The following is a 25455-nucleotide window of genomic DNA, read 5'->3' on the forward strand; positions in this document are numbered from 1 at the left end:
GGGGGCGGGGTCACAGCGCTGCTCGCACAGCCGCACATTCAACCCCAGTTAGCCCCGCCCCCTACTCTTCGGGTCCGCGCATTGCGCGCCCCCGCCGGACAGGGAAGCCGCCTGTGGCGTTGCCGCTTTAAGCTCAGGATCAGCCCCAGAGACGCCACATCCGGGCACTGCCCGCCGGGCTCAGGGGAGGGGGAACCGGGAGAGAGTCGGGAGAGACACCGGCACCCAGGTAACTGCCTACTGGGCCCTAGCACTCACACTCACTTCTGCACTGCTACTCACACTCACCTGTCCCTGCCCTCACTCACACTCACTGCCCCACTCACACTCACTTCTGCACTGCTACTCACACTCACCTGTGCCCTGTCCCTGCCCTCACTCACACTCACTGCCCCACTCACTGCCCCACTCACTTCTGCACTTCTACTCACACTCACCCCCAGTACTGCACCCACCTGTGCCCTGCCCTCACTCACACTCACTGAGCAGCTCCCCCTGCCCCCCCTACACTTGTGCACTATTGTTAGTGTTACACTGATATTCACTATCACTAGTGCCCTCCCAGCCCCATAGCCTGGAACACCTGTTGGGCTCCCACTCACCAGCATCACTCACATCAACTCACACTCACCAGCATCACTCACATCAACTCACACTCACCAGCATCACTCACATCAACTCACACTCACCAGCATCACTCACATCAACTCACACTCAACAGCATCACTCACATCAACTCACACTCACGTCTGTATCTGAGTTGCACTCACTCCAGCTCACACTCACGTCAGTGCCCGTGCTGCACTCACGTCAGTGCCCGTGCTGCACTCACGTCAGTGCCCGTGCTGCACTCACGTCAGTGCCCGTGCTGCACTCACGTCAGTGCCCGTGCTGCACTCACGTCTGTGTCTGTGCTGCACTCACGTCTGTGTCTGTGCTGCGCTCACACTCACGTCTGTGTCCGTGCTGCGCTCACACTCACGTCTGTGTCCGTGCTGCGCTCACACTCACGTCTGTGTCCGTGCTGCGCTCACACTCACGTCTGTGTCCGTGCTGCGCTCACACTCACGTCTGTGTCCGTGCTGCGCTCACACTCACGTCTGTGTCCGTGCTGCGCTCACACTCACGTCTGTGTCCGTGCTGCGCTCACACTCACGTCTGTGTCCGTGCTGCGCTCACACTCACGTCTGTGTCCGTGCTGCGCTCACACTCACGTCTGTGTCCGTGCTGCGCTCACACTCACGTCTGTGTCCGTGCTGCGCTCACACTCACGTCTGTGTCCGTGCTGCGCTCACACTCACGTCTGTGTCCGTGCTGCGCTCACACTCACGTCTGTGTCCGTGCTGCGCTCACACTCACGTCTGTGTCCGTGCTGCGCTCACACTCACGTCTGTGTCCGTGCTGCGCTCACACTCACGTCTGTGTCCGTGCTGCGCTCACACTCACGTCTGTGTCCGTGCTGCGCTCACACTCACGTCTGTGTCCGTGCTGCGCTCACACTCACGTCTGTGTCCGTGCTGCGCTTCACACTCACGTCTGTGTCCGTGCTGCGCTCACACTCACGTCTGTGTCCGTGCTGCGCTCACACTCACGTCTGTGTCCGTGCTGCGCTCACACTCACGTCTGTGTCCGTGCTGCGCTCACACTCACGTCTGTGTCCGTGCTGCGCTCACACTCACGTCTGTGTCCGTGCTGCGCTCACACTCACGTCTGTGTCCGTGCTGCGCTCACACTCACGTCTGTGTCCGTGCTGCGCTCACACTCACGTCTGTGTCCGTGCTGCGCTCACACTCACGTCTGTGTCCGTGCTGCGCTCACACTCACGTCTGTGTCCGTGCTGCGCTCACACTCACGTCTGTGTCCGTGCTGCGCTCACACTCACGTCTGTGTCCGTGCTGCGCTCACACTCACGTCTGTGTCCGCTGCTGCGCTCACACTCACGTCTGTGTCCGTGCTGCGCTCACACTCACGTCTGTGTCCGTGCTGCGCTCACACTCACGTCTGTGTCCGTGCTGCGCTCACACTCACGTCTGTGTCCGTGCTGCGCTCACACTCACGTCTGTGTCCGTGCTGCGCTCACACTCACGTCTGTGTCCGTGCTGCGCTCACACTCACGTCTGTGTCCGTGCTGCGGCTCACACTCACGTCTGTGTCCGTGCTGCCGCTCACACTCACGTCTGTGTCCGTGCTGCGCTCACACTCACGTCTGTGTCCGTGCTGCGCTCACACTCACGTCTGTGTCCGTGCTGCGCTCACACTCACGTCTGTGTCCGTGCTGCGCTCACACTCACGTCTGTGTCCGTGCTGCGCTCACACTCACGTCTGTGTCCGTGCTGCGCTCACACTCACGTCTGTGTCCGTGCTGCACCGCCACTGCCCACCTTGCACTAATGGGGAATGGGCATGAAATGGAGCACAAATCCATCCAAACAAGATATCGGAGTGCAAGTAGTTGTGTTAGTGAGTCGGCGGTCTCTCCGGCCCTTGCACTAGTGCACACAGCAGACACTTGTTTGTCATGTAATGTTTATTTCAAATCCGTCGCAAACAGCAGAGCTCACAATCATTGTTGCTATTGGTCGGTGTGGCGCCGCAGGGTCACACAATAGGTGTGCAACGGAAACATTCCAATGGCACGTGCAGTTGTTGTGTGTTTGTGCGTTACACTAATATCTGTTCCATAGCCAATCAGTTTATATATTGGTGCAACGTTCCCCCCGTGTTTCACTCCTACCAGCGACATTGTTGCACGTTTATATCACTGCGGTGACGGGTGTGTTTCCCACAGATTATTGTGGCCCTGACCCAGGAATGATAGTGTAACCGGCATCGCACTGGCCCAACTGGTTCGACACCTTGATGGTGAAACTGCTCGTGCACGAGGGATTGTTTACATATTGGCCCATTATCTCTTTCTGTAAACTCCCGAGTCTGTGGGGCGGGATCACTAGTGAGTGTGACGGGAGGGATTTCGGACACTAGTGTTAAAGTCACCGGTGAAAGTGATACTGGGGCAAGTTTCTCAGTCACTATTGCACGGGTTGTTTACTTCTTTGCACTGTGACGGAGCTAATTGGTGAGCGCCCACAAACCAAGACCAATCACAGAGCTGGGAAGGGACATGGGGGGGTTGATCAGTGGCAGATGTGGGCAGGTAAGTGCCCCCTTGTGGGTGCCGGGGTTGGTACACGTGCCCATTACAAGGCCTGACGGTGGGAAGGTGCAGCCGCCTATAGTTGTTCTGGGGGCAAATAGCAGTTGGCTGCCCCCTGAGTTCAGGGCAAATTTGGTGCAATTAATTACAGAATAGAAATAACCAATCAGCCATGTTCAGTGAATGTTGGTGTTACTTGCCCTTTAACCTCCAGGCTAACAACCTGCGGGCCCCGACCATGAACAGCGAGACCCCCCCCCCCCCCCCGGGGCTGTTTCGAGATGTTGGGGGTTATTTCTCTGTTACGTGTATCTGTGGGTGAGTCAGGTATCGGTTACCCCCTCCCATAAGCACCGCGGGCAGGCACGGGCGTGCAACTGGGCGAGGAGGGATCACTAGTGAGTGTGAACAAACGGCAGCGCCGGCACCTTGGGATTCCCTCGGTTATGGGGGTTTAACCCCTCTCTGGGGGTTAGAGAACTGCCCCCGGGAGTTACAGTAGTATAGCGATGCCCCCCCGGGAGTTACAGTAGTATAGCGATGCCCCCCGGGAGTTACAGTAGTATAGCGATGCCCCCCCGGGAGTTACAGTAGTATAGCGATGCCCCCCGGGAGTTACAGTAGTATAGCGATGCCCCCCGGGAGTTACAGTAGTATAGCGATGCCCCCCCCAGGTGTTACAGTAGTATAGCGATGCCCCCCCGGGAGTTACAGTAGTATAGCGATGCCCCCCCCAGGTGTTACAGTAGTATAGCGATGCCCCCCCGGGAGTTACAGTAGTATAGCGATGCCCCCCCGGGTGTTACAGTAGTATAGTGATGCCCCCCCGGGAGTTACAGTAGTATAGCGATGCCCCCCCCAGGTGTTACAGTAGTATAGCGATGCCCCCCCAGGTGTTACAGTAGTATAGCGATGCCCCCCCGGGAGTTACAGTAGTATAGCGATGCCCCCCCAGGTGTTACAGTAGTATAGCGATGCCCCCCGGGAGTTACAGTAGTATAGCGATGCCCCCCCGGGAGTTACAGTAGTATAGCGATGCCCCCCCGGGTGTTACAGTAGTATAGTGATGCCCCCCCGGGAGTTACAGTAGTATAGCGATGCCCCCCGGGAGTTACAGTAGTATAGCGATGCCCCCCGGGAGTTACAGTAGTATAGCGATGCCCCCCGGGAGTTACAGTAGTATAGCGATGCCCCCCCCCGGGAGTTACAGTAGTATAGCGATGCCCCCCCCCGGGAGTTACGGTAGTATAGCGATGCCCCCCCCCCCGGGAGTTACAGTAGTATAGCGATGCCCCCCGGGAGTTACAGTAGTATAGCGATGCCCCCCCTGGGAGTTACAGTAGTATAGCGATGCCCCCCCGGGAGTTACAGTAGTATAGCGATGCCCTCCTGGGAGTTACAGTAGTATAGCGATGCCCCCCCGGGAGTTACAGTAGTATAGCGATGCCCCCCCCCCCGGGAGTTACAGTAGTATAGCGATGCCCCCCCCCCCGGGAGTTACAGTAGTATAGCGATGCCCCCCCCGGGAGTTACAGTAGTATAGCGATGCCCCCCCGGGAGTTACAGTAGTATAGCGATGCCCCCCCGGGAGTTACAGTAGTATAGCGATGCCCCCCCGGGAGTTACAGTAGTATAGCGATGCCCCCCCGGGAGTTACAGTATCAGTATCTGTCTGTATATACTTGTTTTCACCAGTTAAAATAAACCCTGACTCTCCCACTGTGGCAGAACTACAACTCCCAGAATCCTCCCTGCACCCTGCCGGCTGGGGGGGGGGTTAGTGCTGCCGGGGCCACAGGTTAAAGGCAGATATGCCACGGGGGGGGGGGGGCGTGCTGACAGACAGGATTGTGGCTCAGCCAGTTAATTGCATGGGGGGGGGGGGGGACTCCCAGCGACTTTCTGTTTATATTTATTTTTGGAACATCCCATGATTAAAGGGCAAGTTCTCCCTTTAGAATGCAGTAGGCAATGATATAATTAGACATTGGGGGGCTGCCCCCCTGCTACAGGGAATGGCCCATTGCTCCACATGGGGGGGGGGGGCGACCACCTTATCAGCCAAATTAAGATTATCTTAATGTGCAGTTTATCTTGATTGCTGGGTGACAGGGGCCCCGGGGCAGGGAGTTATCAGTATTGCCCCGCCCATTCCTCCCGCGGGGCAAGTGTCCTGTGAGCCGCTGACAAGTCATATCTGTGCTATGGGGGAAGGTGTCGGGGGTCCGGACCCTCCATGTCTACTCCGTGCCCATTCCCTGTTCCCTAATAAGGAACTTGGAGGGTTCTAGGTTCTAAGACGTTTGGGGGCCACAAATAAATCCTGTGCTGCCCCCGTCATTCTACTTCATTGGCTGCCTTATACAGGGACCCTTGTCTCTTAGGACCCCTACTTCCTGCCCCAGGTGCCTTGCGTCTGAGAAGTCTCATATTAAAACTGTAAGTTGGTTGCTAGGGCCACTTACCCTAACAACCAGACCTGTGCGTCAGTATGAGAAATATAGAGCAAGGGGCCTAGACAGAAAGAGAAGTCACAGAACCAATATTAGAAGTTAAAATGTAGCTTCACTATAAACCTGCTTTCTTGTTGCCGGGGACACAAACCCTAGCAACCAGCTCCAGTTTAACGTTCTGAGAGACCCAGACTGACATTTCCCCTTTGCATTTTCCGCAGCTGAAAGATGTTGAGCTTTTTTCGGCGCACGCTGGGGCGCCGCTCCATGCGACGGCATGCAGAGAAGGAGCGACTACGGGAAGCCCAGAGGGCCACCACTCACATTCCGGCCGCCGGAGACACAAGGTCCATAGTCACGTGCAGAGTCTCCCTGCTGGATGGGAGCGACGTCAGCGTGGATTTACCAGTAAGTGATCATCGCCGGTACCGACTGTGCCCAGAGCATTCGCACTCTCTAGAACTATAATATAGCTGGGAGCTGCCATACTGATTCACTCTGTGTCTAATAAAAGCCCCGCCCAGTTTGTACTGTCAGGTTATACATATTCATGCCCCAAAAGCCCTACCAGTGACGCAATTAGGGCAGTAATCTTTAGTACAAATGGGCTCACTATGAAGCTCCCTCTACTGGCCAAGAAAAGATACTGCGTAAGCACAAACATCATGGCAGCTTCGGGTGCACAAAAAGTTGCCTTGACCTTAACCCGCCTTCTCCCAACCTGGACCCAGAACAGTGATTATTGATGTCTGTCCCGCTCACCTCTGACATCATTGGACGCAAGTCTATAGATCTGCATCTAGAACTTGTCTGGAGTCGGAATATTTTCACATTGATGTCACAGACAGGGAGGGCCAGGGGCTGAGTTCTGCTCTCCACCTGCCTGTGACCCACTGAAGCACTGATATGCTGTTCTGAACCTCCCTGACCCGTCACTAATGTGTAACTGGGCCGGGGTGGGAGGGCACAGTGCTCGGTGAAACAATGTTTACAGGCCTGGGGTAAAACTGACTTCTGCTACATTGTATCAGGAGTCAGAACCAGCAGCGCAGAGAAGGGAAAGGGACAGACACAGTGACAGTTACACATAACTATAAACCCAGTGAGAATGAGGGATGAATGGATATTGGGGAGTTGTATCAGGAGTCAGAACCAGCAGTGCAGAGAAGGGAAAGGGACAGACACAGTGACAGTTACACATAACTATAAACCCAGTGAGAATGAGGGATGAATGGATATTGGGGAGTTGTATCAGGAGTCAGAACCAGCAGTGCAGGGAAGGGAAAGGGACAGACACAGTGACAGTTACACATAACTATAAACCCAGTGAGAATGAGGAATGAATGGATATTGGGGAGTTGTATCAGGAGTCAGAACCAGCAGTGCAGGGAAGGGAAAGGGACAGACACAGTGACAGTTACACATAACTATAAACCCAGTGAGAATGAGGAATGAATGGGTATTGGGGAGTTGTATCAGGAGTCAGAACCAGCAGTGCAGGAAAGGGACAGACACAGTGACAGTTACACATAACTATAAACCCAGTGAGAATGAGGAATGAATGGATATTGGGGAGTTGTATCAGGAGTCAGAACCAGCAGTGCAGGGAAGGGAAAGGGACAGACACAGTGACAGTTACACATAACTATAAACCCAGTGAGAATGAGGAATGAATGGATATTGGGGAGTTGTATCAGGAGTCAGAACCAGCAGTGCAGGGAAGGGAAAGGGACAGACACAGTGACAGTTACACATAACTATAAACCCAGTGAGAATGAGGGATGAATGGATATTGGGGAGTTGTATCAGGAGTCAGAACCAGCAGTGCAGGGAAGGGAAAGGGACAGACACAGTGACAGTTACACATAACTATAAACCCAGTGAGAATGAGGGATGAATGGATATTGGGGAGTTGTATCAGGAGTCAGAACCAGCAGTGCAGGGAAGGGAAAGGGACAGACACAGTGACAGTTACACATAACTATAAACCCAGTGAGAATGAGGAATGAATGGGTATTGGGGAGTTGTATCAGGAGTCAGAACCAGCAGTGCAGGGAAGGGAAAGGGACAGACACAGTGACAGTTACACATAACTATAAACCCAGTGAGAATGAGGAATGAATGGATATTGGGGAGTTGTATCAGGAGTCAGAACCAGCAGTGCAGGGAAGGGAAAGGGACAGACACAGTGACAGTTACACATAACTATAAACCCAGTGAGAATGAGGGATGAATGGATATTGGGGAGTTGTATCAGGAGTCAGAACCAGCAGTGCAGGGAAGGGAAAGGGACAGACACAGTGACAGTTACACATAACTATAAACCCAGTGAGAATGAGGAATGAATGGATATTGGGGAGTTGTATCAGGAGTCAGAACCAGCAGTGCAGGGAAGGGAAAGGGACAGACACAGTGACAGTTACACATAACTATAAACCCAGTGAGAATGAGGGATGAATGGATATGGGGAGTTGTATCAGGAGTCAGAACCAGCAGTGCAGGGGAAGGGAAAGGGACAGACACAGTGACAGTTACACATAAACATAAACCCAGTGAGAATGAGGAATGAATGGGTATTGGGGAGTTGTATCAGGAGTCAGAACCAGCAGTGCAGGGAAGGGAAAGGGACAGACACAGTGACAGTTACACATAACTATAAACCCAGTGAGAATGAGGGATGAATGGTATTGGGGAGTTGTATCAGGAGTCAGAACCAGCAGTGCAGAGAAGAAAGGGACAGACACAGTGACAGTTACACATAACTATAAACCCAGTGAGAATGAGGAATGAATGGTATTGGGGAGTTGTATCAGGAGTCAGAACCAGCAGTGCAGGAAGGGAAAGGGACAGACACAGTGACAGTTACACATAACTATAAACCCAGTGAGAATGAGGAATGAATGGATATTGGGGAGTTGTATCAGGAGTCAGAACCAGCAGTGCGGGGAAGGGAAAGGGACAGACACAGTGACAGTTACACATAACTATAAACCCAGTGAGAATGAGGGATGAATGGATATTGGGTGAAGTTCCCCTTTAATAGTATTACTAACTCTTTTTCCCTTGTACGACATTTACTGTGGGTTCTGGTAGATTCGGGCCAAACACTGGGCTTGGGTGACAGGTTTTGCCAAGTGTGGGAGCTGCTGACCTGGAACTAAATAGCGGGGGGGGGGGAGCACAGAGACCCCCCCAGGAACAAGGTGACCTTTATGATTTGGGTAATGAGCGCCTTTCAGCATCTTGGCACCGCTCTGAATGGCACAGAGAGTGTATGAAGAACTGAATGTGCCTTTGGGCTTATTCTTTATATTAACCAGAACCAGTACTTGTAGCCAACCCAACTGCCCAGAATGTGCCCCCTAATGTCCTTGTTACCCTACTGATACATGTAGCCCCCATTATTGTCTAATGTTTATATGTCTGATAACCAGAATCTTACCGGGCAAGGCTGCCCCTGTTCTGCCACTCTGGATACTGTGCTATCACTGATGTATTATATATGTATGTATATATATGTACCCCCTACTGTATATGATAAGGATATTAGCAGTCACTGAGAGGTTCTGTGCCCATATAAAGGCACAAGGCTGCAGGCTGAGTTATACAGGGAACTCTGAGTATCACTCATGTATTATAAGGGATAATGTACCCCCTACTGTAAATGATAAGGATATTAGCAGTCACTGAGGGGTTCTGTGCCCCCCATATAAAGGCACAAGGCTGCAGGCTGAGTTATACAGGGAACTCTGAGTATCACTCATGTATTATAAGGGATAATGTACCCCCTACTGTAAATGATAAGGATATTAGCAGTCACTGAGGGGTTCTGTGCCCATATAAAGGCACAAGGCTGCAGGCTGAGTTATACAGGGAACTCTGAGTATCACTCATGTATTATAAGGGATAATGTACCCCCTACTGTAAATGATAAGGATATTAGCAGTCACTGAGGGGTTCTGTGCCCATATAAAGGCACAAGGCTGCAGGCTGAGTTATACAGGGAACTCTGAGTATCACTCATGTATTATAAGGGATAATGTACCCCCTACTGTAAATGATAAGGATATTAGCAGTCACTGAGGGGTTCTGTGTCCATATAAAGGCACAAGGCTGCAGGGGGTACATGTTGATAACACCTGCCAGTAGTTATATTATATGGGGGAGGCAGTTATTGGGCCCCATTCTCCCTGCGCCCCCGGACAGTATTGCTGAGTAAATATTTATCCTGCACGTTGGTGCTTGGGGCAGCAGAGAAAGGAATTCCTGAGCAGCCAAAGTCGGGCTCTTGTGCCCTTTCTCCCCCCGCAGAACAATGTACATTTCATGGCTCCGCTCATTAGGGAACACAAAGAGGCTTTTCAGCTCTGAGCCTGGAACTGGCCAAGAAGCACAGAGTGGATCTGGGGGGGCCCAGCGGCTCCCCGGTGATTTGTCCTTCCTTTGTCTTTTGCCTTCCTACCCCTGGCCCAGGGGCCGGATCCCTCACCCACCAGTCTGCACACTCGGCCTTTGTAGCTGTAGCAGAACCGCAAGTCGGATCAAAACAAAGGAACTCTGGGAAAAAAACCCTCAATAGAGTGTTATACACAGGCTGTCTGCCGGGCACCCAATAAGCTGTACCCCCATACTGTACTGTCTGAGGGAAACACTATGGCACCTCCTACCCATATGTATAAATACAAATATACAGAGAAGGAATGTTCTGGGCACACAATAAGCTGTACCCCCATACTGTACTGTCTGAGGGAAACACTATGGCACCCCCTACCCATATGTATAAATACAAATATACAGAGAGGGAATGTTCTGGGCACACAATAAGCTGTACCCCCATACTGTACTGTCTAAGGGAAACACTATGGCACCCCCTACCCATATGTATAAATACAAATATACAGAGAAGGAATGTTCTGGGCACACAATAAGCTGTACCCCCATACTGTACTGTCTGAGGGAAACACTATGGCACCTCCTACCCATATGTATAAATACACATATACAGAGAAGGAATGTTCTGGGCACACAATAAGCTGTACCCCCATACTGTACTGTCTAAGGGAAACACTATGGCACCCCCTACCCATATGTATAAATACACATATACAGAGAAGGAATGTTCTGGGCACACAATAAGCTGTACCCCCATACTGTACTGTCTAAGGGAAACACTATGGCACCCCCTACCCATATGTATAAATACAAATATACAGAGAAGGAATGTTCTGGGCACACAATAAGCTGTACCCCCATACTGTACTGTCTAAGGGAAACACTATGGCACCCCCTACCCATATGTATAAATACAAATATACAGAGAAGGAATGTTCTGGGCACACAATAAGCTGTACCCCCATACTGTACTGTCTAAGGGAAACACTATGGCACCCCCTACCCATATGTATAAATACAAATATACAGAGAAGGAATGTTCTGGGCACACAATAAGCTGTACCCCCATACTGTACTGTCTAAGGGAAACACTATGGCACCCCCTACCCATATGTATAAATACAAATATACAGAGAAGGAATGCTCTGGGCACACAATAAGCTGTACCCCCATACTGTACTGTCTAAGGGAAACACTATGGCACCCCCTACCCATATGTATAAATACAAATATACAGAGAAGGAATGTTCTGGGCACACAATAAGCTGTACCCCATACTGTACTGTCTAAGGGAAACACTATGGCACCCCCTACCCATATGTATAAATACAAATATACAGAGAAGGAATGCTCTGGGCACACAATAAGCTGTACCCCCATACTGTACTGTCTAAGGGAAACACTATGGCACCCCCTACCCATATGTATAAATACAAATATACAGAGAAGGAATGTTCTGGGCACACAATAAGCTGTACCCCATACTGTACTGTCTAAGGGAAACACTATGGCACCCCCTACCCATATGTATAAATACAAATATACAGAGAAGGAATGTTCTGGGCACACAATAAGCTGTACCCCCATACTGTACTGTCTAAGGGAAACACTATGGCACCCCCTACCCATATGTATAAATACAAATATACAGAGAAGGAATGTTCTGGGCACACAATAAGCTGTACCCCCATACTGTACTGTCTAAGGGAAACACTATGGCACCCCCTACCCATATGTATAAATACAAATATACAGAGAAGGAATGCTCTGGGCACACAATAAGCTGTACCCCCATACTGTACTGTCTAAGGGAAACACTATGGCACCCCCTACCCATATGTATACAGACGCACGTGGGTGAATGATCCCCCCGGTTTATCTCTCTGTAGAAGAAAGCCGAGGGCCAGGAGCTGTTTGATCAGATAATGTACCATCTGGATCTGATAGAGAAGGATTACTTTGGGCTGCAGTTCATGGATTCGGCGCAAGTTCCAGTGAGTAGAACAATTCTCTTGTCATTACAGATTTTTCATTTTGGACCCAACACTCAGTTATTGAACTACAACACTCAGCCTGCGGCTGCCAGTGGCTGCTGGGAGTTGTAGTTACAGCTGTAGGGGCTGCAGGATGAACCTTTGTGATTAAGTGGACTTTGTAACCCCTTCCTGCCCAGAGGGGTTTGTGTGAGCTGCTGGGGGTTGGCTGAGAGGGTAATAGGGGGAGCTGTGGGGGTAGAGAGGGTAATAAGGGAGCTGTGGGGGTAGAGAGGGTAATAGGGGGAGCTGTGGGGGTGGAGAGGGTAATAGGGGGAGCTGTGGGGGTAGAGAGGGTAATAGGGGGAGCTGTGGGGGTGGAGAGGGTAATAGGGGGAGCTGTGGGGGTAGAGAGGGTAATAGGGGGAGCTGTGGGGTGGAGAGGGTAATAGGGGGAGCTGTGGGGGTAGAGAGGGTAATAGGGGGAGCTGTGGGGGTGGAGAGGGTAATAAGGGGAGCTGTGGGGGTGGAGAGGGTAATAAGGGGAGCTGTGGGGGTGGAGAGGGTAATAGAGGGAGCTGTGGGGGTGGAGAGGGTAATAGGGGGAGCTGTGGGGGTGGAGAGGGTAATAGGGGGAGCTGTGGGGGTGGAGAGGGTAATAGGGGGAGCTGTGGGGGTGGAGAGGGTAATAGGGGGAGCTGTGGGGGTGGAGAGGGTAATAGGGGGAGCTGTGGGGGTGGAGAGGGTAATAGGGGGAGCTGTGGGGGTGGAGAGGGTAATAGGGGGAGCTGTGGGGGTGGAGAGGGTAATAGGGGGAGCTGTGGGGGTGGAGAGGGTAATAGGGGGAGCTGTGGGGGTGGAAACCTGCAACGTGTTTTTGCTTCATGTCGGAGTCTGTTTTCCCTTTATCTCCTCCACATTCCTGGGCTGTGAGCTGAGCGTTTGGAGACAGGCACGGATAGGTGCGGGGCCCACCCTTACCCCTGCCCCAGGCACCCACTGAGTGGCTTCTGGGAAACGGGGATTTAACATTAGTAACCGACAGCATCAGAATAGGGCTGACTTACCCTTATACCCAGTAATGTAACTTACAGTGTAATATAAAGGGATTAATGGGGCTGAATCTATTGCACTGATGTTATTGTACAGCGCTGCGGAATATGTTGGCGCTTTATAAATAAATGTTAATGTAATGTTATAACTGCCTCCCTCCAAACATTGCCCCCTATATTCTATTCAGTATAATGATATATACCTGGAGAGAGGGGGAATGAGTGATTCATTGGGGGTGGGGAGGAAAGGAGATCTCACCATCAGCATAGGAAGGGGTTCCTTACTGTAAGGGCAGTCAGGTTATGGGGTTCCCTACCAAGAGAGGGGGAATGAGTGATACATTGGGGGTGGGGGGAGGAAAGGGGATCTCACCATCAGCATAGGAAGGGGGTCATTACTGTAAGGGCAGTCAGGTTATGGGATTCCCTACCAAGAGAGGGGGAATGAGTGATACATTGGGGGTGGGGAGGAAAGGAGATCTCACCATCAGCATAGGAAGGGGTTCTTTACTGTAAGGGCAGTCAGGTTATGGGATTCCCTACCAAGAGAGGGGGAATGAGTGATTCATTGGGGGTGGGGAGGAAAGGGGATCTCACCATCAGCATAGGAAGGGGTTCCTTACTGTAAGGGCAGTCAGGTTATGAGATTCCCTACCAAGAGAGGGGGAATGAGTGATACATTGGGGGTGGGGAGGAAAGGGGATCTCACCATCAGCATAGGAAGGGGTTCCTTACTGTAAGGGCAGTCAGGTTATGGGATTCCCTACCAAGAGAGGGGGAATGAGTGATACATTGGGGGTGGTGGGAGGAAAGGGGATCTCACTATCAGCATAGGAAGGGGTTCCTTACTGTAAGAGCAGTCAGGTTATGGGATTCCCTACCAAGAGAGGGGGAATGAGTGATACATTGGGGGTGGGGAGGAAAGGAGATCTCACTATCAGCATAGGAAGGGGTTCCTTACTGTAAGGGCAGTCAGGTTATGGGATTGGGGAATGAGTGATTCATTCGGGGGGCACCACTGAGGGCCCCGGGGTATCGGGGAGACACTGTTACTCGTACTTAATATTGCGTGACCCAATACCCGGTACTGACAGGTCCGATCTCTCTCTCTCGGCAGCACTGGTTGGATAACACTAAAAGTATCAAAAAACAAGTGAAAAGTAAGTACCGGCCTTCATACTCTCTCATCATCATCCTCTTTATATTGTAGGAAAGGGCAAGTAAAGCCCACTGTGCTGCCCCCTGGCTAACACTTGTACTCGCAGACTAATTGGCCTTTACTCATTCTTTAACCCCTCGCTGAGTTGCGCCCCCTGTTGGCTATTGGGGGTTTTAAACCTAAAATATTTTCCTAAAGGCTGTAGAAGGATTGGGGGCGGGGCTTAGTGCTGGCCCCTCCCTGTGCTCTGGAAAGGGTTGGGGCACTAACATCCAAATACCCCAATGTACCCAGCCTTTAGCCCAGAGAAAGGGCAACACTGGGGGGGAGCGGTGGTGCTGCAGGCTACAACGGCAGCCATGTTGTGAGGATGACATGATTGTTCCCATATAACAGTAATGGCTCCACCCTCCCCATATAATTAGCTTGTTATTGCCAGAAATTAGTCACCTGCTAACGAGCCCAGATCAGTGTAATTAACAAGCCCCGCCCCCACTCATTTTCTTGTACCTTTACAGTTGGGCCGCCCTACTGCCTGCACTTGCGGGTGAAGTTCTACTCTTCAGAACCCAATAACCTTAGAGAGGAGCTGACCCGGTGAGTCCAATATCTATGGGGAGGGGGGGTTCCGTCCTGGGCCCCATGGGTAAATCAGGGGGTGACAATTTAGCTCTTGTTGAACTACAACTCTCCGTGGGCTGCTGGGAGTTGTGTCCATGGTTTCCATGGAGATATATATATATGGGCCCCACCCTATGGCTTATATCTATAATATCTGGGGCCCTAGAAGCTGCTATTGCTGTGGCCCCAGCCTTGGGATTCCAGCTGGGTTAAAGGGTAAGTAAAGAACTATTCCAGGCATGCAGCGCTGAGTGTTTATCTTTCACTTCACTCTGTTTATCTGCCCCCCCCGTGCCCCGTGCGATTGCACCAACGCCAGACGTGCAGTCACATTTATTCCCTATTTATTTAGTTTTGATAAATTCCAGAGTTTTCTAATAGATGGGGGCGGGGCCTGCGGTGGTTACAGCTTAAAGGGGAAACTCATATATTTGCTCGTGTTACTGGGGGGGGGGGGGGGGGGGGGGCAGATTTACTGCTCAGTCCCACATGTAACAGTGCCGGGTGTTTGTGTAAAGGGTAACTAGACCCTGATATTTCAAGCTCTCAGAGGCCCAGACAGACCCCCCCACAGCCCAGCCCCACTCACCTCTCTGTCTCCCCCTGCAGGTATCTCTTTGTGCTGCAACTGAAACAGGACATTCTCAGTGGCAAGTAAGTGTCTCATAACGACCCAAGCGGGGTCCTGCCTCTAATAAGCTCATTCCTAAAGGGGAACTAACCCTACTTTTAGTATAATCCTCTGTTTATATAGCGATGGCATGTTCCACAGCACTGATTAGTAATTATACATCATTACCGTGGCCCCCTGCCCCAGTGGAGCTTACTATCTAATGTGCGAATCCCAATGCTGCCATAGTTTTATGGTATCTCTCTGTACAGGCTATGGGCAAACTTAGGGGGCTGTTCCTGCTGAATTGTGCTTAGTACAGGGGAATCCCTATGCTGCCATAGTTTTATGGTATCTCTCTGTACAGGCTATGAGCAAACTTAGGGGGCTGTTCCTGCTGAATTGTGCTTAGTACAGGGGAATCCCTATGTGCCATAGTTTTATGGTATCTCTCTGTACAGGCTATGGGCAAACTTAGGGGGCTGTTCCTGCTGAATTGTGCTTAGTACAGGGGAATCCCTATGTGCCATAGTTTTATGGTATCTCTCTGTACAGGCTATGGGCAAACTTAGGGGGCTGTTCCTGCTGAATTGTGCTTAGTACAGGGAATCCCTATGTGCCATAGTTTTATGGTATCTCTCTGTACAGGCTATGAGCAAACTTAGGGGGCTGTTCCTGCTGAATTGTGCTTAGTACAGGGGAATCCCTATGTGCCATAGTTTTATGGTATCTCTCTGTACAGGCTATGAGCAAACTTAGGGGGCTGTTCCTGCTGAATTGTGCTTAGTACAGGGGAATCCCTATGTGCCATAGTTTTATGGTATCTCTCTGTACAGGCTATGGGCAAACTTAGGGGGCTGTTCCTGCTGAATTGTGCTTAGTACAGGGGAATCCCTATGTGCCATAGTTTTATGGTATCTCTCTGTACAGGCTATGGGCAAACTTAGGGGGCTGTTCCTGCTGAATTGTGCTTAGTACAGGGGAATCCCTATGTGCCATAGTTTTATGGTATCTCTCTGTACAGGCTATGGGCAAACTTAGGGGGCTGTTCCTGCTGAATTGTGCTTAGTACAGGGGAATCCCTATGTGCCATAGTTTTATGGTATCTCTCTGTACAGGCTATGGGCAAACTTAGGGGGCTGTTCCTGCTAAATTGTGCTTAGTACAGGGCCAGATCATCTCAGAGCAAGAAAAATCTGTTTGTCTCGCGCTTTGAGATGAGCTTGTTTGATCAGATTCCAGTGTCTGTGATAAGATCTGACAGATTCCTGCAGAGAGAGCCTTGTGTGTCTGACAGTCATTACATTCTGTGCCCCTCAGGCTGGAATGCCCCTTCGATACGGCCGTGCAGTTGGCAGCTTACTCTTTGCAAGGTAAGTGGCATTTCTCCTGCTCACACAAAGTGCCAGCTCTTGGGGTCAGTGCCCCGGGCGCCATTTGCAATAAAGATAAAATCCTGTTGGTGTCACAGTCCCCGGTTGGAATGCGGAAAAGCAGCCAAAACGCCAAAAATATGTGAAATATGTGCGAGACGTGAAACTGGGTCGTGTTTGTCCCACACGTGGCCCCGCCCCAGTATGGGTATAGGCACCCTCGCAGAACTGCAACTCCCAGCAACCCCTGCCAGCCGAAGCTGTGTTACTCCAGCACTGAATAATTCTTTCATTAAAGGGGAAGTTCACCTTTGACTCCTATATGATGCAGAGAGTCATATTCTGAGACATGTTGCAATTGGTCTTCATTTTTTACTACTGTTAGTTTTTTTTTAACTATTTTACTTTTTGTTCTGCAGCTCTCCAGCTTGGAGTTTCAGCAGCTATCTGGTTGCTAGGTTCCAATTTACCTTAGTAACCAGGGAGTGGCTGATATATGAATAGGGGAGGGGCTGAACAAAAAGATAAGGAATAAAAAGTAAAAATAACAATAAAACTGGAGCCTCACAGAGCAATAGGGTTTGGCTGCCGGGGTCAGTGACCCCCATTTGAAAGCTGGAAAGAAGCAGAAGAAGAAGGGAAATATTTAAAAAACTATAATAGATTAAAGAAAAATAAAGACCAATTGAAATGTTGCTTAGAATTTCACATATTAACAGTTAACTTAAAGGGGAACTACCCCTTAAAAGAGAGAAAATGGGCCAGTCTGGCACCTCTTAGTCCTGCATTTGGCTTAGGGCGCCCCCTGCCTGTAGCCAGGGACTATGTGCACTCAGTGGGCGGTGCCAGTGTGCGTTGCTAGTGATTCCTCGGGATGGGGGGTCCCTCTGTGAGTTGCCCCTGGGGGCCTGTGGCCCTAACGCCGTGTTCTTCTGGTTGCCCAGACGGCTAGGGACAGGCTGCTCCTCAGTGGCCGCCGGGCACATAAGCAGATTGCTGCCTTTACATGAGAAGGGAGATAATCCGGATTAAGCAGATTGTCTCACAGACAGACAGAACCGGCCCGGGAACCTTCCCCCTATATATCCACGTCTTAAAGGGACATGCAACCTATTCTCAAACAACCAGACCCCTGCCCAGTATAGTCAGGCTCCTCCCATATCAGAGAGGCGCCATCTTGCGCAGAAATAGGCCCCGCCTCTTAATTTCATAGAGTTCATACGGTTGTGGTACATAAAGGGGCAACGTTGCGCTGCTTTATGGAATAGTATCAGATTAACCCTTTATCCCCCCTCTCATCTTTCCGTACAACTAGGGGAGCTGGGAGACTTTGACCCCACAGAACACACCCCAGATTTGGTGTCGGAGTTTCGCTTTATTCCCACCCAGTCGGAGGAGTTTGAATTTGCAGTTCTGGCAAAGTGGAAGGATTTCAGGTAAAATCTCCTTTTTATTGGAAATTACAAGTATGGGATCCGTTATCCGGAACCCTGTTATCCAAAGAGGTGTTAGCTACAGGAAGGAGGGAAGGAATTCCCTTTTCTCTGTAATAATAAAACAGTACCTGTACTTGATCCCAACTAAGATATAATTACCCCTTATTGGGGCAGAACAGCCCTATTGGGCTTATTTAATGGTTAAATGATTCCCTTTTCTCTGTAATAATAAAACAGTACCTGTACTTGATCCCAACTAAGATATAATTACCCCTTATTGGGGCAGAACAGCCCTATTGGGTTTATTTAATGGTTAAATGATTCCCTTTTCTCTGTAATAATAAAACAGTACCTGTACTTGATCCCAACTAAGATATAATTACCCCTTATTGGGGGCAGAACAGCCCTATTGGGTTTATTTAATGGTTAAATGATTCCCTTTTCTCTGTAATAATAAAACAGTACCTGTACTTGATCCCAACTAAGATATAATTACCCCTTATTGGGGCAGAACAGCCCTATTGGGTTTATTTAATGGTTGAATCTGGGGGGGAGATTGGATTCACTTACCCAGGGGGGGTTCCTGCCTGACCATGGGAAAGAGAGCAGCCCAGGAGCAGGAAGTACAGAGAATCAGAGCTCTGTACCTGGGTAAGTACTGGGGGGAGATTGGATTCACTTACCCAGGGGGGGTTCCTGTCTGACCATGGGAAAGAGAGCAGCCCAGGAGCAGGAAGTTATGGACTCAGAGCTCTGTACCTGGGTAAGTACTGGGGGGAGATTGGATTCACTTACCCAGGGGGAGGTATCTGCCTGACCATGGGGAGGAGAGCAGCCCAGGAGCAGGAAGTTATGGACTCAGAGGTCTGTACCTGGGTAAGGACAGGGGAATTTGAAATGAAATCAGATTTACTCTCAAGAGGGACCCCCAGAATTAACCTGCTGCTTGTTTTGCCACCCAGGGGACAGACCCCAGCAGAGGCTGAGACCAACTACCTGAACAAAGCCAAGTGGCTGGAGATGTATGGGGTGGATATGCACATAGTGAAGGTAAGAGGTGGCCCTTATTTCCTTGTTGTAGTCTCACAATTTCTATCAGTCATGTGACCCCTTAATCTCCCCCCATCTGTGTTTATTGGGGACCCCAAGCTGCCTGCTACCCCTACATCCCATGTGCCAATGGGAAGGGAGCAGCACTGTCTGTCATTGTTCTGATTGGTGCTGCCTGTAACAGTGGGCAGAACACCAGACTGCGCTACTTTGTACAATATTTGGGGGGGGGGGGGATTCTCTCAGTAGGGAGCCCCACCCCCATCCTGTCTGACACCTGCCCAGTCCTTTTCTCTATGTGCTTGAAACCCATTGGAAAGGGGCAGAAATCCTTTATGGGGCCCCCCCAGTCCCAAGTCTGATAGGAATGTAAGCAGTGCACCCCTTGTGTATAACAGGCTCGCGATGGCAACGACTATCAGCTCGGCCTCACCCCGACCGGCGTCCTGGTATTTGAAGGGGAAACAAAGATTGGTTTATTCTTCTGGTAAGTCTCACTGTCCAATCAGGTCCTCTTCATTAGATCTGAGCTGTATCTCTGCCCAGAGCATTCCTTCTCTTTATATCTCCATGAACTGAGGTGGGAACTGTTAATTTATCACTTCAAATTATATCTTCTGTATAATGCTCCTTCTGCTGGGCTGTTCCTGCTGAATTGTGCTTAGTACAGGGGAATCCCTATGTGCCATAGTTTTATGGTATCTCTCTGTACATGCTATGAGCAAACTTAGGGGGCTGTTCCTGCTGAATTGTGCTTAGTACAGGGGAATCCCTATGTGCCATATTTTTATGGTATCTCTCTGTACAGGCTATGAGCAAACTTAGGGGGCTGTTCCTGCTGATTTGTGCTTAGTACAGGGGAATCCCTATGTGCCATAGTTTTATGGTATCTCTCTGTACAGGCTATGGGCAAACTTAGGGGGCTGTTCCTGCTGAATTGTGCTTAGTACAGGGGAATCCCTATGTGCCATAGTTTTATGGTATCTCTCTGTACAGGCTATGGGCAAACTTAGGGGGCTGTTCCTGCTGAATTGTGCTTAGTACAGGGGAATCCCTATGTGCCATAGTTTTATGGTATCTCTCTGTACAGGCTATGAGCAAACTTAGGGGGCTGTTCCTGCTGAATTGTGCTTAGTACAGGGATATCCCTATGCTGCTATAGTGTTAATATTACAGTAATAATACATTTGCACCCCCCACAGGCCCAAAATCACACGATTGGATTTCAAGAAGAGCAAGCTGACGTTGGTGGTAGTAGAAGATGATGAGCAGGTGGGCCGCATGTGATCCTATAACTGGGGGGCCTTCCTGCTCACAGTGGGTTTGAGACTTTCCGTTCCCCACCAATATCTGGGGGGGCCACACATAGAGCTCCCAGAATGAGGGTTGCAGGGAGTTAGATTTTAGCAGTCATAGTAGTCGAGATTGGGGGACTATTGGTCTTTGTGGGGTTCTGCGGGGCCCTACTGAGCTGCACCCCAGGATTGAGGGACACAGAACAAGTGTGTAGGTTTCTCCATCAGGGAAGGGCTTAGTGACGATGTGGGAGCATCTCATTTAACTTTGTCCCCCAATTTAATTGGAAGGTAAGTGGTAGTTGGGGGAGATTGAAAGATATTTATGTACCGGGGGGGGGGGAGAACATGTGACCATACGCTGGCCAATACATTCTGCCAACTCCTATTGGCCCATATATGGGGGTGTCCCTGTGGCCTGTCCCATTAATTAGGAAAATCCAAGTACTGTATTGGCGCTGCCTTATGGATCCCTGCAGGGGGGGGGGCAGTGTTCCCATGGGTGTAAGTTGGCCCGGTGTGGGTGGGTGTGGCCAAATCAGGTTAGAGGGGTGAGTATGGGGCAAATGGCCAGACTGAGCTTTCCCATTACCTGCAGGGCAAGGAGCAGGAACACACCTTTGTGTTCAAAATGGATCACCCCAAGGCGTGCAAGCACCTATGGAAATGCGCCGTGGAACACCACGCCTTCTTCCGCCTCCGCTCCCCCACCCAGAAAAACTCCAGCCGCTCTGGGTTCATACGGTTGGGGTCGCGCTTCAGATACAGGTGAGAGGATTGGGGGTCCCCCTGTGGCTATTGGTGCTAGGGGGGAAATGGTATATATATATATATATATATGCCCCCATAATATTCCCTCAGCCAATCAGAGTGCTGTAAGGGGGAAATTCCCCATCTGTTGCGCAGGAGCAACTTGCCCTTTAGTTGCACGAGGAGTCACAAGCTGCGATTGTGCAATTTGCACGTTTATCTTTATTGGTGTGAAACTTCAAGGAATTTCTCCTCCATAAAAATGTGGTTTTTCTGCTTTTCTTGGTGTCGGGGGTCTGGTAGGACCTGAGGGTTGGGCCAATCAGATTAGAGCTGTATCTCATCATGCTCCGCCCCCTTCCCCCAGGGACGGGGGGATACAAATTGTCAGGAAACCTCAGAGTATTTTTTATGGTAAATCACAGAGTTTCAGTTGAAATAAACCAGTTTCTTTCTTTAAATAAACTCCCTCCGTCTCCCCATTCACCGCCCCGTGGTTTCTCCTTTCAGCGGCAAAACTGAATATCAAACCACAAAGAGCAGCAAACCGCGCCGCTCCTCCTCGTTTGAGCGCAGACCCAGCAAGCGCTACTCCCGCCGCACCCTGCAGATGAGAGGTAATTACTGCGCAGTTACTTCCATTGTCCACAGGGGGCGCTGCTTCCCCGTTACACTGCTTCTCTGACTATTTATATTATAGGGACACAGCATATTTCTAATGTATTTATATCACCGGACTTTGTGCTTCATTAACAACAGGTCAAGCCCAGAGGCCGGATTTTACACGGTGAGTATCACTCATGTATTATAAGGGATAATGTACCCCCTACTGTAAATGATAAGGATATTAGCAGTCACTGAGGGGTTCTGTGCCCCCCATATAAAGGCACAAGGCTGCAGGCTGAGTTATACAGGGAACTCTGAGTATCACTCATGTATTATAAGGGATAATGTACCCCCTACTGTAAATGATAAGGATATTAGCAGTCACTGAGGGGTTCTGTGCCCCCCATATAAAGGCACAAGGCTGCAGGCTGAGTTATACAGGGAACTCTGAGTATCACTCATGTATTATAAGGGATAATGTACCCCCTACTGTAAATGATAAGGATATTAGCAGTCACTGAGGGGTTCTGTGCCCCCCATATAAAGGCACAAGGCTGCAGGCTGAGTTATACAGGGAACTCTGAGTATCACTCATGTATTATAAGGGATAATGTACCCCCTACTGTAAATGATAAGGATATTAGCAGTCACTGAGGGATTGTGGGACCACTTCTTGTTAAAGTCTGTGAAGGTGGCACCTTAGAATACACACAGTTCGAGTTACTTTCACTAACTGCATTGCTCCCATTTTTTTCACTGTTTGCAGATCACAGAGGGATCAGCCAGGCCAGACCAATGGATCACAGCAGGTAATTGGACTCATTGTGACTGATAGGGTCACACGTTGTATCACTGGGGCGTTCAAAAGTCTGGCGTTGCACCCGGTGTGCCCCTATGGCATTGTGGGTAACAGTCCATGAGGATGGGGTGGAGCCAAGTGTGCCCCTATGGCATTGTGGGTAATAGTCCATGAGGATGGGGTGGAACCAAGTGTGCCCCTATGGCATTGTGGGTAACAGTCCATGAGGATGGGGTGGAACCCCAGTGTGCCCCTATGGCATTGTGGGTAATAGTCCATGAGGATGGGGTGGAGCCAAGTGTGCCCCTATGGCATTGTGGGTAACAGTCCATGAGGATGGGGTGGAACCAAGTGTGCCCCTATGGCATTGTGGGTAACAGTCCATGAGGATGGGGTGGAACCAAGTGTGCCCCTATGGCATTGTGGGTAACAGTCCATGAGGATGGGGTGGAACCAAGTGTGCCCCTATGGCATTGTGGGTAATAGTCTATGAGGATGGGATGCCACCCAGTGTGCCCCTATGGCATTGTGGGTAATAGTCTATGAGGATGGGATGCCACCCAGTGTGCCCCTATGGCATTGTGGGTAACAGTCCATGAGGATGGGGTGGAACCAAGTGTGCCCCTATGGCATTGTGGGTAATAGTCCATGAGGATGGGGTGGAGCCAAGTGTGCCCCTATGGCATTGTGGGTAACAGTCCATGAGGATGGGGTGGAACCAAGTGTGCCCCTATGGCATTGTGGGTAACAGTCCATGAGGATGGGGTGGAACCAAGTGTGCCCCTATGGCATTGTGGGTAACAGTCCATGAGGATGGGGTGGAACCAAGTGTGCCCCTATGGCATTGTGGGTAATAGTCTATGAGGATGGGATGCCACCCAGTGTGCCCCTATGGCATTGTGGGTAATAGTCTATGAGGATGGGATGCCACCCAGTGTGCCCCTATGGCATTGTGGGTAACAGTCCATGAGGATGGGGTGGAACCAAGTGTGCCCCTATGGCATTGTGGGTAATAGTCCATGAGGATGGGGTGGAGCCAAGTGTGCCCCTATGGCATTGTGGGTAACAGTCCATGAGGATGGGGTGGAACCAAGTGTGCCCCTATGGCATTGTGGGTAACAGTCCATGAGGATGGGGTGGAACCAAGTGTGCCCCTATGGCATTGTGGGTAACAGTCCATGAGGATGGGGTGGAACCAAGTGTGCCCCTATGGCATTGTGGGTAATAGTCTATGAGGATGGGATGCCACCCAGTGTGCCCCTATGGCATTGTGGGTAATAGTCTATGAGGATGGGATGCCACCCAGTGTGCCCCTATGGCATTGTGGGTAACAGTCCATGAGGATGGGATTCCACCCAGTGTGCCCCTATGGCATTGTGGGTAACAGTCTATGAGGATGGGATTCCACCCAGTGTGCCCCTATGGCATTGTGGGTAATAGTCTATGAGGATGGGATGCCACCCAGTGTGCCCCTATGGCATTGTGGGTAACAGTCCATGAGGATGGGATTCCACCCAGTGTGCCCCTATGGCATTGTGGGTAACAGTCTATGAGGATGGGATTCCACCCAGTGTGCCCCTATGGCATTGTGGGTAATAGTCCATGAGGATGGGGTGGAACCAAGTGTGCCCCTATGGCATTGTGGGTAACAGTCCATGAGGATGGGATTCCACCCAGTGTGCCCCTATGGCATTGTGGGTAATAGTCTATGAGGATGGGATGCCACCCAGTGTGCCCCTATGGCATTGTGGGTAATAGTCTATGAGGATGGGATTCCACCCAGTGTGCTCCTATGGCATTGTGGGTAATAGTCTATGAGGATGGGATTCCACCCAGTGTGCTCCTATGGCATTGTGGGTAATAGTCTATGAGGATAGGATGCCACACAGTGTACCCCTATGGCATTGTGGGTAATAGTCTATGAGGATAGGATGCCACACAGTGTGCCCCTATGGCATTGTGGGTAATAGTCCATGAGAATGGGTTGGAGCCCATGTCCCTAAGGCATTGTGGGTAATGGGCTGGGATTGCTCCCAATGCAGTATAAGGGCACAGGCTGACTGTAAAGTGCCCTATTACCCCAGTTACCTGCTCAGTCTCTCCATATCTGTCTCCTTTGCCCCAGGCTTGGCCGCCCAACCCCAGCGTCTCGCCCTCGGGAGCTGCCCTACTGGAGATACAGAACCTGACCCGAAGCCCCGGAGCAGGACAGGGAGACCGATGGTTTGTACTTTGCCCTTTCACACAGAACAAGTTACTCATTGGCAGCGCCAGTTTTAGTCTCGGGCAGAGGGGGCGTTAGTCCGTGTCGGTGGGGCCCTTGGGGGGCAAGGGAAACTAATTATAGAGCATTAGCGCTGGCGCTAGCAACAGAAATGTCATTTTTCCTCTATTGTCGTCCGTATACCCGGTATAATGGGTAATGTTCAGGTTGTACTACAGCTCCCAGCATTCCCTGTGGACAGCTGCTGGGAGTTCTCTAAATGCCAGCTTTGCTGGCACCCTGCTGATTCTGTGCCAGCTTTGCCACCTTGGTGCTGCCATATTTCCGTATTCTCCAAATCTCATTCTTCTCTTCTTGTAATCCAATCACGTTGGTGACGGGGCGCTTGATGGTGGTTTCTGATTGGCTGGTGTTGGGTTTGATCACATGGGTGCTGCCTGGGAAGTGGGGGCATCGCGTGGGTCTGCGCCGTATCCATGATCTCTCTGGTTCTGGTTCTGGTTCCTGA

At 50.7% G+C, this 25455-nt stretch overlaps 1 protein-coding gene across 3 annotated transcripts in view; it reads left to right on the forward strand.

Moving 5' to 3' along the window:
• The first annotated feature begins 1 nt into the window (after position 1).
• Positions 2-25455, forward strand: part of epb41l5 (erythrocyte membrane protein band 4.1 like 5) — a 38902-nt gene continuing 13448 nt past the window's right edge. For 2 of the 3 annotated variants that reach the window (XM_031892689.1, XM_031892690.1), the window contains exons 1-16: positions 2-229; positions 5829-6015; positions 11889-11993; positions 14142-14184; positions 14702-14780; positions 15414-15458; positions 16735-16787; positions 18103-18223; positions 19186-19273; positions 19672-19760; positions 20476-20545; positions 21167-21336; positions 21829-21935; positions 22078-22105; positions 22691-22733; positions 24849-24946. In XM_031892689.1, coding sequence (XP_031748549.1) covers positions 5836-6015; positions 11889-11993; positions 14142-14184; positions 14702-14780; positions 15414-15458; positions 16735-16787; positions 18103-18223; positions 19186-19273; positions 19672-19760; positions 20476-20545; positions 21167-21336; positions 21829-21935; positions 22078-22105; positions 22691-22733; positions 24849-24946 — 1319 coding nt within the window. In that variant the 5' untranslated portion in view covers positions 2-229; positions 5829-5835. 3 annotated transcript variants of the gene reach the window in all.

The sequence above is a fragment of the Xenopus tropicalis genome, chromosome 9 (genome assembly GCF_000004195.4).
Source record: "Xenopus tropicalis strain Nigerian chromosome 9, UCB_Xtro_10.0, whole genome shotgun sequence".
NCBI lineage: Eukaryota > Metazoa > Chordata > Amphibia > Anura > Pipidae > Xenopus > Xenopus tropicalis.